We start from the raw sequence: 12,518 nt of genomic DNA on the forward strand, positions 1-12,518 counted from the left end.
ACACACACACACACACACACACACACAGCTTGCTTATGCTGTTGTTAATGTTGTGGTTGTTATTTACAGGTGGACGCATCAACAGCAGTTACGTCTGGATGTATAACTCTCAGCTCAACATCTGGATCAGAGTGGCCTCTCTAAATAAGGGTCGATGGAGACACAAGATGACCGTCCTACTGGGGAAGGTGAGAGGGAGTGGTGTGTGTCTGTCTGTGTGTGTGCTTCCAGTCCCAGTGTCCCATTTCCTAAATCAAAAGCACACTTCCTTTAGTGCATTGTGACCGTATGGAGAAAATTATGCAGGATTTGCACCTTTGTGTTGCACTGATAAAACATCTAATGTATGTAAATATTTGTATTTTAAGTATTGCTTGGGAAAAATCAGTTTAATTGGTTTCAAATACATGGCTATTTTTGAATGGCTGTTGATGGACAAATATGATTTTGGCTTTTTTAGGCACCCCAACCAGTTGTTCCTTTGTTTTTCCTTAAAATAATTAACCCTGTATTGAAATTACTCAAATTTTCTCTTCTCTTTCTTCTCCATAATTATCTTCAAATATTGCAGATTGATACACTTAACGTTTGCTCTACTTTAAACTCTGGTGAAATATTTTTTTTCTTACCCAATTGGCATTTTTTTAAGCCTATATGCAATAAATTATTTTGTGGTTTATGCTTCAAACAAGATAAAACACTTTGGCTGTGGAGTAAGAGAAATAAGCTTTAAGTTTTTTACAGCACAAAACTAACCATTACATATAAGTGCAAAAACAAAAACAAAAATTTGCAAATGCCGTATTTTAGTAACCAGGGTTTAAGTGTGTGGTTAGGACTGTTGTTATGAAAAAATGTTTACAGCTGTAATCAGATTGTGCTGTTTCCATTTAACTGATAATTTTGTAGAAATTAGCTGCCTTAGTTATTGTGTGTTGTGTTTGTCTTATGAAAAATCATGCTTCACTTCCTGTGAATTGTTTGTGGGTTTTTCATGTTTCATGTTTTGTTATGATAGTCTTTTGGTGTTTTATTTTGAGAGTTTGTGAATGTTTTAAACACATGCATTTTATTACACATGCAAGGGGTGTAATGTGCTGCCTGCTTGGATGTAGTACGTTTTCTGTTCATACACATAACGAGAGAGAGACGTACACAAAATGCTCTCTTGAGACTTTTTTTTTTCTTGGAAAACTGTTGTTGTAATTCTCTCTTTTGTGTGTGTGTGTGTGTGTATGTGTGTGTGTGCCCATCCTTCTCTATAGTTGTTTACAGACACATTTGCTTGGTTTTAAGGATGTTTGTAGCTCTTTAGAGGGAGGACTGAAATGAGTTTACATTTTGAAGGAAACAATTCACCCCAAAATAAGTTTTGTTAACATTTACGCCCTCATGTTGTTCTGAAACATATATGATGTTTTCTTCAATTGACATGAGGGTGAGCAAATGATGCTGCAGAATTTTTTATTTCATTGAACTGTCCCTTTAAATGTTTTCATTCAGTTATATATATATGTGTGTGTGTGTGTGTGTGTGTGTGTGTATATACATACACACACACATATGCCAAAGCAGCTTTTTAAATTGTCATTTAAATTGTTCATATAAAATATTTAAAATGTATTCTATTTCAGATTTATTCAGTTAAACAAGTTTTTTGTTCACAATAACAACACTCGCTTGTCTAAATGGGGTCATTCCATAGACTTCTATTGTTTTTATACTGAGCAGTTAGAAATAACCCTCACAGAAAACCTTTGCATTTTTACTTTTTATTTTATATATTTTTCTACAAATAAGGATATCGTCAAGTGTCTCCAAAGGGAGGGTTTGTCAGTTTTAGCTCATTTTTGGGTAAATATGATTAAGTTGACACACACACACACACACACACACACAGCTTGCTTATGCTGTTGTTAATGTTGTGGTTGTTATTTACAGGTGGACGCATCAACAGCAGTTACGTCTGGATGTATAACTCTCAGCTCAACATCTGGATCAGAGTGGCCTCTCTAAATAAGGGTCGATGGAGACACAAGATGACCGTCCTACTGGGGAAGGTGAGAGGGAGTGGTGTGTGTCTGTCTGTGTGTGTGCTTCCAGTCCCAGTGTCCCATTTCCTAAATCAAAAGCACACTTCCTTTAGTGCATTGTGACCGTATGGAGAAAATTATGCAGGATTTGCACCTTTGTGTTGCACTGATAAAACATCTAATGTATGTAAATATTTGTATTTTAAGTATTGCTTGGGAAAAATCAGTTTAATTGGTTTCAAATACATGGCTATTTTTGAATGGCTGTTGATGGACAAATATGATTTTGGCTTTTTTAGGCACCCCAACCAGTTGTTCCTTTGTTTTTCCTTAAAATAATTAACCCTGTATTGAAATTACTCAAATTTTCTCTTCTCTTTCTTCTCCATAATTATCTTCAAATATTGCAGATTGATACACTTAACGTTTGCTCTACTTTAAACTCTGGTGAAATATTTTTTTTCTTACCCAATTGGCATTTTTTTAAGCCTATATGCAATAAATTATTTTGTGGTTTATGCTTCAAACAAGATAAAACACTTTGGCTGTGGAGTAAGAGAAATAAGCTTTAAGTTTTTTACAGCACAAAACTAACCATTACATATAAGTGCAAAAACAAAAACAAAAATTTGCAAATGCCGTATTTTAGTAACCAGGGTTTAAGTGTGTGGTTAGGACTGTTGTTATGAAAAAATGTTTACAGCTGTAATCAGATTGTGCTGTTTCCATTTAACTGATAATTTTGTAGAAATTAGCTGCCTTAGTTATTGTGTGTTGTGTTTGTCTTATGAAAAATCATGCTTCACTTCCTGTGAATTGTTTGTGGGTTTTTCATGTTTCATGTTTTGTTATGATAGTCTTTTGGTGTTTTATTTTGAGAGTTTGTGAATGTTTTAAACACATGCATTTTATTACACATGCAAGGGGTGTAATGTGCTGCCTGCTTGGATGTAGTACGTTTTCTGTTCATACACATAACGAGAGAGAGACGTACACAAAATGCTGTCTTGAGACTTTTTTTTTTCTTGGAAAACGGTTGTTGTAATTCTCTCTTTTGTGTGTGTGTGTGTGTGTATGTGTGTGTGTGCCCATCCTTCTCTATAGTTGTTTACAGACACATTTGCTTGGTTTTAAGGATGTTTGTAGCTCTTTAGAGGGAGGACTGAAATGAGTTTACATTTTGAAGGAAACAATTCACCCCAAAATAAGTTTTGTTAACATTTACGCCCTCATGTTGTTCTGAAACATATATGATGTTTTCTTCAATTGACATGAGGGTGAGCAAATGATGCTGCAGAATTTTTTATTTCATTGAACTGTCCCTTTAAATGTTTTCATTCAGTCTTCCAATTTTTTTACCTTAGGTTTTTTTTTTTCATGCATTTCATTTTGCGTTGTTTGTGTGTGTATGTTGTTTATGGCCATGTTTGCATGCCAAATGCATTTCTAACGGTGGCCTAGTAGTCCACAGCAATAAAATCGCCACAACACAACGCATAGGACTAATTTCGTTGTGCACTACTGGGTCACCATAATTACTACTTTTTTTTTTATGCTTTAAACGACAAAAGCAAAACGGTACACCAGACATTATGAAGCCAGGGGAACAAATCGAACACATATTGTATCAGTTTGATTGATTATGGAAAATTCCTTGGGAGTCACAGGAAAATTAAAGTAAGAAACTCATATTTCATAAGATACCCTTAAGTGCTAAAAGAAATGACGAACTAAAACAATATCCTTATCAAACCAACTTTTCAAAAAATTACTTTTGTGTTTATACAAAATACGAAGGTTGTTCCAAATAAAATAACACTGCGGAGGAAAATAGTGCTTGTAGATCAGTTTCCAAGCTAACAAAGCTTGAGCGTGAAAGGCTTATAATCACACATTAGTAAAATCACACATTAGTAAAAAAGAAAGACCCCAGAGTTTGGTCAAAAATAAAATTAGGAATAAAATTCCATAAAGAAGGTTTTATCAAACAAAATTTTAACCAATTAATTTTGAGAGTATTATCTAAAGTAGAGAAATCTAGAAGGTCAAGTTCACCATTTTAAGGGAATTTATAACCACAGATTTAGTGCACACAATTCTTCCATAAAAAAATGTAATAAAATTTGATCAATAGTTTTAACAGTTGTATTGTCTAAATGTATAGTTGAAGCAATGTAGGTTAGTCTAGAAATTCCTTCTGCTTTTAAAGGAAAGAACTCTACCTCTAAGCGACAGGTCCCTTAATAACCAAAGATTAAATTTACTTTTAATCTTTTCAAAAGCAGGATTAAAATTCAGGGAAACTCTTATCATGTTCACTTTTAGAAATGACAACACCTAAATAATTAACCGCTTCAAGGTACAAACCTGAAGCATTCGAAAACTAGCTAGAATTTTTAAAAAATTGCTTCCTTAACCTCATAAACAGTAATTGGTGAGTCACATGAAATGTTTTAATCATCTTGATTAATAGAATTAACATTACCAAGATGCTTACTGAGAGTATCCAAATCAGCTAGATTAAATTTAGATTCATACAAATTTGAGTAAAATTTATGACAAAATTGGGAAATTTCTTTAGGATTTTCTGAGACAATCCCTCCAATATTTAATTGACAAATAGAATTGTGTTTAGCCCTGTTTTAAGTTTAAAAAAATAGAAAGACATCTGTTCTCCGTATTCAAGCCACCTTTGCCTTGACCTTATGAAAGCACCTTCTGCTCTTAATTTATACAAGTCATCCAACTTAATTTGCAACATATCATATGAGCCACAGGCCGTTCAACATCATCCATACTCCGCTCAAGACTAGTAACCTTCTCAACAATGACCTTCAATTCGGCTGACATGCCCGAGATCTTTTTTCTATTCCATCTGAGCGGCTGTTGATCAGCTGTGTTATTCCTAACAGCTGTGACGAGATGTCAGCTCGAGTGACGTCACTTGCTCTTTTCTTTGTGACCGACGATTTACTCGGAGTGACTCGGAACTCCTCTTCAGCTAAAGTGAACATATCTTCCTCGCTCGCGCAAGAAGCAATGCAATCATGGCCACCGCTGGCTGGTGAGCACGTGTTATTACTAATGTTAGCCACATTAGCATTGACCGAAGAGTAATTCAAAGGACTATGTTTACACTCCATGGCAACGCAATACAGGAGAAAACTTCAAGTCAAAGATGTAACAAAACACACACAGCATACAATTAACTAAAAGTATTTTTGCTTTGTCTAAGCACAACTGGTGCCAGAGCTCGCACAAACACATCTGATCAGGCAGCCATCTTGGACTCACCCCGTAATAACGAAGTTCACCTGGTGACCCTTTTGAAAAATGAGTCTCTTTCTTTGACATTTCCGAAGAACCCCTAGTGTTTTGCTGAAAAACAGTTCAAGCAAGATAAGACAATGATGAATACATGTACGGTAGATGGTAGGAAATCATGTTTGATTGCATATCTTACATAATTTCATTCCATCTACTTCATTCTCTTATCTTGTTTGTGCAGTTCCGTATAAAATTACTTGCAAGTTTTTAGCGTGCAGAGACGGCGGGGTTCAAATCCTGATCTAATTTTTTTTTTTACCAAGCAAAATTGCAACTTCAACTAGCCAGTAATCACCATATATATTTATCATGGAAGAAGAAGCACATATGACATTTTGGTATGGATACAATTACTTTCCTTTTAATGAATAAATATAAGGTTATGGATTTCAGTGGAATGAATGCCATTTTAATCAGTGAAGACAGGGTGGGACAGGGTTTAATCAGTGTGAATAAGATAACTTTAGCCTCTGAGGTCAGAGGTCATCAGTCTGCATGTGTGTTTACGTTACACATGATCTTAGGCCTTAGGCAACTGCGATCTGTTTCTCCTCTCTGTTGAACAGGTTTCCTGTTGAACAGCTTTAATGTGGGTCAGTGTCATTATGTTATTATCGTGGCCCCTCCACACTTCCTCTGCTGTGTCAGTTTGAGAATAAAGCTGTTTGTGGAGAGGATACGACAAGTGCTCGTCTTTGAACAGCTACAGAGAAACACCAAAGCCAGGGAAAAGTGGTGCTTATGTTAGATCTCTGTCGCCGTTTATTGTTCTAGTAATAGAATAATTTGCAGATTAATTAAGTAAACATTAAAAAGGAATAGTTCACCCAAGTATGAACATTTGCCGAAAATGTACCCACCCTCAGGCCATCCGAAATGTAGATGAGTTTGTTTCTTCATCAGTACAGATTTGGAGAAATTTAGCAGTACATCACTTGCTCACCAATTAATCTTCTGCAGTGAATGGGTGCCATCAGAATGAGAGTCCAAACAGCTGATAAAAACATCACAATAATCCACAAGTAATTGACACGACTTCAGTCCTTCTATTAACGTCTTGTGAAGCAAAGAGCTGCATGTTTGTAATAATCAAATCCATCAAGATGTTTTTAACTTCAAACTGTTGATTCAGGCAAAAATATGAGAACTCGATCCATAATATTGTTCTCTCTGGTGAAAAGCCATCTTGTCTGAATCTGGAGAGAAATATGCACAGTTCAAGCACTGTTTACAAAATTACTGTTTTTCAAAATGCAAAAAAAAAAAAAATGCTTAAAATATAATTTCTTACTTTTATCCCCCCCCCCCCACATTATCTACATGTATTCATTTAGATAGCTAGGTAAACACATCTGTGTATGTATCCTGCAGGTGTATGCAGTTGGAGGTTATGATGGGCAGTCTTGTCTCAGTAATGTGGAGGTGTACGACTCATTCTCCAACCGCTGGACTGAGGTGGCCCCCATGAAAGAAGCCGTCTCCTGCCCGGCGGTCACCAGCTGTGCGGGAAAGCTTTTCGTCATTGGAGGAGAACCCTATGAAAACAGCTGCTCCAATAAGGTGAGTGTGAAACAGTGCTAAACACACCCACAATATAAAATTAGACAGAGCTCATCTATGAAACCAAAAAACTTGGTCTTTGTTTAAAACACCTATAGTGCAACTTATGCCTGGTGATTTTGCAATGCTGGCAGACCCTTCCTGCAATAGTGCTTTTGAGTAGGTGTCTTGAAAAGGAAAACCTTGAACCTTTTTGTTTAGGTGAGGCCTTTTATCAAATAAAAACTTTTTTTTTTTTGTCTCAGCTAGAAAAAAGTACTCACATCTCTCATTTCTTTAAACCTGTCCATCTGTTACATGCAATAACCACATCTGATTTTTCTGTTTGACATGATGCCTTTATGAAGCAAATTGACCATAACCGGTGCAGCAGAGAGTTTAACCAACCTGTAACACCGGCTCTGCTCTCAACCCTAGTGAGCGACGTACTTTGATTAGGCTGAACTGGTTTGCTGGTAAAGCAGTGAGGAGACATTTTTGACTGGTTTCATATGAACCATTTGTCACTTGAGTTTTGTTTTGTTTTTTTGTTACAATGCTTTTTTAGAAGATAGCATGCCCATCTAAACAGCCAGCGAGGCCGCTCACTAGGGTTTGTCATACTGTTTGTCTTATATTTGACTAAATTTAATTTTAATGTAATTTTTTTCTCATGTACACTACCGTTCAAAGATTTTAGTAAGATTTTGTTTTAAAAAATAGTCTCAAGATTGCATTAATAACACAGTAAAAACATTAATATTTTTAAATATTATTGACATTTGAAATATTTGAAAACCTTGAACCTTTTTGTTTAGGTGAGGCCTTTTATCAAATAAAAACTTTTTTTTTTTGTCTCAGCTAGAAAAAAGTACTCACATCTCTCATTTCTTTAAACCTGTCCATCTGTTACATGCAATAACCACATCTGATTTTTCTGTTTGACATGATGCCTTTATGAAGCAAATTGACCATAACCGGTGCAGCAGAGAGTTTAACCAACCTGTAACACCGGCTCTGCTCTCAACCCTAGTGAGCGACGTACTTTGATTAGGCTGAACTGGTTTGCTGGTAAAGCAGTGAGGAGACATTTTTGACTGGTTTCATATGAACCATTTGTCACTTGAGTTTTGTTTTGTTTTTTTGTTACAATGCTTTTTTAGAAGATAGCATGCCCATCTAAACAGCCAGCGAGGCCGCTCACTAGGGTTTGTCATACTGTTTGTCTTATATTTGACTAAATTTAATTTTAATGTAATTTTTTTCTCATGTACACTACCGTTCAAAGATTTTAGTAAGATTTTGTTTTAAAAAATAGTCTCAAGATTGCATTAATAACACAGTAAAAACATTAATATTTTTAAATATTATTGACATTTGAAATATTTTTTTTCTTTTAAAATTTATTTTGCGAATTCAGTTTATTCCTAGTGTCTCATGATCCTTCAGAAATCATTCTAATATGCTGATTTGATGCTCTCAAGAAACATTATTATTATTAACAATGTTGAAAACAGTTGTTCTGCTTAATACATTTGTGAAACCACAATTTGTTTCAGGATTCTTTGATAAATAGAAAAGAAGAAAATCTTAACTGTCCCCAGGCTTTTGAACATTAGTGTATGAGAGGGGTCCTGCTGAACTCACCTGTAACGTTCCTCATGTAACCCCTAAAATATGGGCATCTCTTTGAACAGAAGGGCTGCTAACGGCAGATGGGTAGTGAATGTGTGTTTTGTGCAGGTGGTCTATAACCTAGTGGACAGGTGGGCCTGCATTCTGAGCTTATTGTCCTCAGACACTGCTGCCATCTCGGGTAACATCTCACATGGGTTTCTCTCATTGATTTTCCAGTGCTCAGATTACTGCATTCTTTACTTGCCATCTGGAACAGAAAGAGAGAGAAAGAGAAAAACATGAAAGGGAAGGATCTGATATAGTTTAATACAAAGCTCTCTTATACAAAATGCTGCATGTTCCTCCATATAAGTGCTGCATCTGTCATCTGAGAGTTTCCAAATGGTGTCTCTTTGACAATATATCTTTACTCTCTGTCAGTTTGCGTGTCTTCAGTGACATCCGTATTGTCAATCTTTCTTAAATCTATACATCAGCCAGCACAGAGAAAGATGTTTGCACTGAAGAGTGCAAATATTAGATTTTCCAGTTTGTTCTGGTTTTCGCCCACGGGGCCTGTACTCTGCTTTCAGCTCATTAAATAAGATATTGTGCTGATGACTATGAGGAATTTACAGAGAGATTATGACTATGGTGTTTGATCACCGTTATAACACCTGCATATTCATGTATTCAGGAATGTTTGCGTTTAATTTCTGCACATAGGAGGTTATGATGGTTGTGAAATATATATATATATATATATATATATATATATCAATTTATATACATTGATTTGATTCATTGACAAAATCTCTTATGTAAAGTACTTCACAGATTTGTTCCCCATCTAAATAAAGTGTCAAAGTAACAAAAATAAATAAATAAATGAAGTTCATAAGCTGAAAAGTAAGACCCAATGCTGTTATTGTTAACTGATGCAGTTAAAAATAATTTTTTTGTTACTTAAGCTGAAATAAAGTAAAGTAGAAATATTGGATGAAGAACTTAAACTTTGCCTTGGCAGGTAACTGAAATAAGTTCTAAATAAGTGCTAAAATTACTGGAAAATATTTCTATGTAGAAATACAAAAGAAAAACTATTGACAGAATATGATAAAATAACAAAAATACATACAAAATACAGAGATGCAAACAGGTAAGGGGGGAAAAGGTGAGAACATTGTGCGGATCGGGGGCATATGCTCCACACAGAATTTCTTTTAAAGATATTTGCTTTACATGCTCATTTGTAGTTACTTTAAGGTATTTTTTTTAAATATTTTTTATTACCTTAAATGTGACCCTGGACCACAAAACCAGTCATAAGGGTACATTTTTTGAAATTGAGATTTATACATCATCTGAAAGCTGAATAATAAGCTTTCCATTGATGTATGGTTTGTTAGGATAGGACAATATTTGAAAGTCTGGAATCTGAGGGTGCAAAAAATCAAAATATTGAGAAAATCGCTTTTAAGGTTGTCCAAATTAAGAGATTTTGACCCATACAATGTATTTTTGGCTATTGCTACAAATATACCCCAGCGACTTAAGACTGGTTTTGTGGTCCAGGGTCACATTTATAACACCTGCATATTCATGTATTCAGGAATGTTTGCGTTTAATTTCTGCACATAGGAGGTTATGATGGTTGTGAAATATATATATATATATATATATATATATATATCAATTTATATACATTGATTTGATTCATTGACAAAATCTCTTATGTAAAGTACTTCACAGATTTGTTCCCCATCTAAATAAAGTGTCAAAGTAACAAAAATAAATAAATAAATGAAGTTCATAAGCTGAAAAGTAAGACCCAATGCTGTTATTGTTAACTGATGCAGTTAAAAATAATTTTTTTGTTACTTAAGCTGAAATAAAGTAAAGTAGAAATATTGGATGAAGAACTTAAACTTTGCCTTGGCAGGTAACTGAAATAAGTTCTAAATAAGTGCTAAAATTACTGGAAAATATTTCTATGTAGAAATACAAAAGAAAAACTATTGACAGAATATGATAAAATAACAAAAATACATACAAAATACAGAGATGCAAACAGGTAAGGGGGGAAAAGGTGAGAACATTGTGCGGATCGGGGGCATATGCTCCACACAGAATTTCTTTTAAAGATATTTGCTTTACATGCTCATTTGTAGTTACTTTAAGGTATTTTTTTTAAATATTTTTTATTACCTTAAATGTGACCCTGGACCACAAAACCAGTCATAAGGGTACATTTTTTGAAATTGAGATTTATACATCATCTGAAAGCTGAATAATAAGCTTTCCATTGATGTATGGTTTGTTAGGATAGGACAATATTTGAAAGTCTGGAATCTGAGGGTGCAAAAAATCAAAATATTGAGAAAATCGCTTTTAAGGTTGTCCAAATTAAGAGATTTTGACCCATACAATGTATTTTTGGCTATTGCTACAAATATACCCCAGCGACTTAAGACTGGTTTTGTGGTCCAGGGTCACATATGTCCAAAACTGTCATTTTTAACCAAAAAAATAGATAATTTAACATCTTGTTGCAACATTTTACAAAAATTAAGATTGAATATATACTCTCTCTCTTCACCGTTCCCACATCTCAGACCTCAAATACATAAAATATTACCCTTTATAGACATAGTTTTTGAAGTAAAGAGTAAAGAAAATACTATACAAAACTTATTGAAACAACCAGTTCTTTATTTACCGTTGTAAGAATTTTAAGACTTTTCAAGATTATAAAACAACCTTTTTCCATTGTGTTTTAGGTCCAGTGTTATGACCCAGAGTCAGACAGCTGGCAGCTGAAGGCATCTATTCCCTTCACCAAACCCAATATCTCTGCCGTTTCTCTCAATCACCTCATCTACGTATGCGGTGGCCTCACCAAGTCCATCTACTGCTACGATCCTTCACAGGACCACTGGATGCATGTGGGCCACACCTTCAGCAGACAGGTTCCGGAAGCCTAGTGAAAACCTCAAAGTTCCTGTCATTTAGTACCGTATACTGATTCTATAATTGTTTCTGTGTGTTTAGGAGAGTTGCGGTATGTCCATTTGTAATGAAAAGATCTACATCCTGGGTGGACGGGGAGAAAACGGCGACGCCTCTGACAATATTGTGTGCTACGACCCGGCCTCTGGCATCATCACATGCACGGCTGCTATGCCTCGTCCCATCTCCTACCATGGCTGTGTTACCATACACCGTTTCAGCGAAAAACAACACAAACCCTGAAAGCATCTACAAACGTACATCTAGACTGTCCCAAACATGGAGCTGTAGACTCTTACGTGCATATCAACTTTGCATCACTTATATTGAGTGACCACTGATATTTTTTCTATCGCTTATGCAGTTAACATATATACATCTACATGCACTGTAGGAGGAGCACCTTGTTTAACTGCGACAGTTGATTTCATCATCATGCCAAAGCTGTTATTATCTGTAAGGCAGCAGTCAACTGACTTTTTTCTGGAACAAGTATGTAAAACATAACCTTCCTCATAACTGAAATACATTCAGAGAATGAGTCAGATCTGATGGAGTAATCACCTTTGATGTCCTGTATTTATAAAAGGACTCTAAAAATGCACACTTCCTTTACTATTTTTCTTTCTTTTTTAAGATTTTTGTAAAAAAAAAAAAGTATGCCTTTAACTTTTTTATTTCTTTGTTATTTTGTAGCATTATTCTTGCATTTTGACAACGTTTGTAAAGTCTGCAGACAGAAACTTGTTTTAGGTTCAGTCTTGGGGTGATTTTAAGGTGCTTTTTACTCTTTTTACATCATATTATGCTTCTGAGCTTATTAAGTAAAAGAAAGCACTTAAATACTACATCGGACATGCTGTATGAGGAGTTTTTTGCATTCTAAGCATTTGAAAACCTAAGGCTGGAAACTGCACACCTCAGTGATGGACAGCTCTGATTTTGGTCAATGAATTGTCACGTCAGGTTTTTATAGGTTCTTGATGAACCGTA

General features: G+C 35.1%; 1 protein-coding gene across 1 annotated transcript in view; it reads left to right on the forward strand.

The window, feature by feature from the left end:
* Positions 1-12,153, forward strand: part of klhl24a (kelch-like family member 24a) — a 23,229-nt gene extending 11,076 nt beyond the window's left edge. The window contains exons 5-8 of the mRNA XM_016564277.1: positions 70-188; positions 6,732-6,920; positions 11,297-11,485; positions 11,568-12,153. Of these exons, the coding sequence (XP_016419763.1) occupies positions 70-188; positions 6,732-6,920; positions 11,297-11,485; positions 11,568-11,768 (698 nt within the window). The 3' untranslated portion in view covers positions 11,769-12,153. The remainder of the gene's footprint in view (positions 1-69; positions 189-6,731; positions 6,921-11,296; positions 11,486-11,567) is intronic.
* The last annotated feature ends 365 nt before the right edge of the window (positions 12,154-12,518 follow it).

The sequence above is a fragment of the Sinocyclocheilus rhinocerous genome, unplaced genomic scaffold (genome assembly GCF_001515625.1).
Source record: "Sinocyclocheilus rhinocerous isolate Xijiao unplaced genomic scaffold, SAMN03320098_v1.1 scaffold919, whole genome shotgun sequence".
NCBI classification, from domain to species: domain Eukaryota; kingdom Metazoa; phylum Chordata; class Actinopteri; order Cypriniformes; family Cyprinidae; genus Sinocyclocheilus; species Sinocyclocheilus rhinocerous.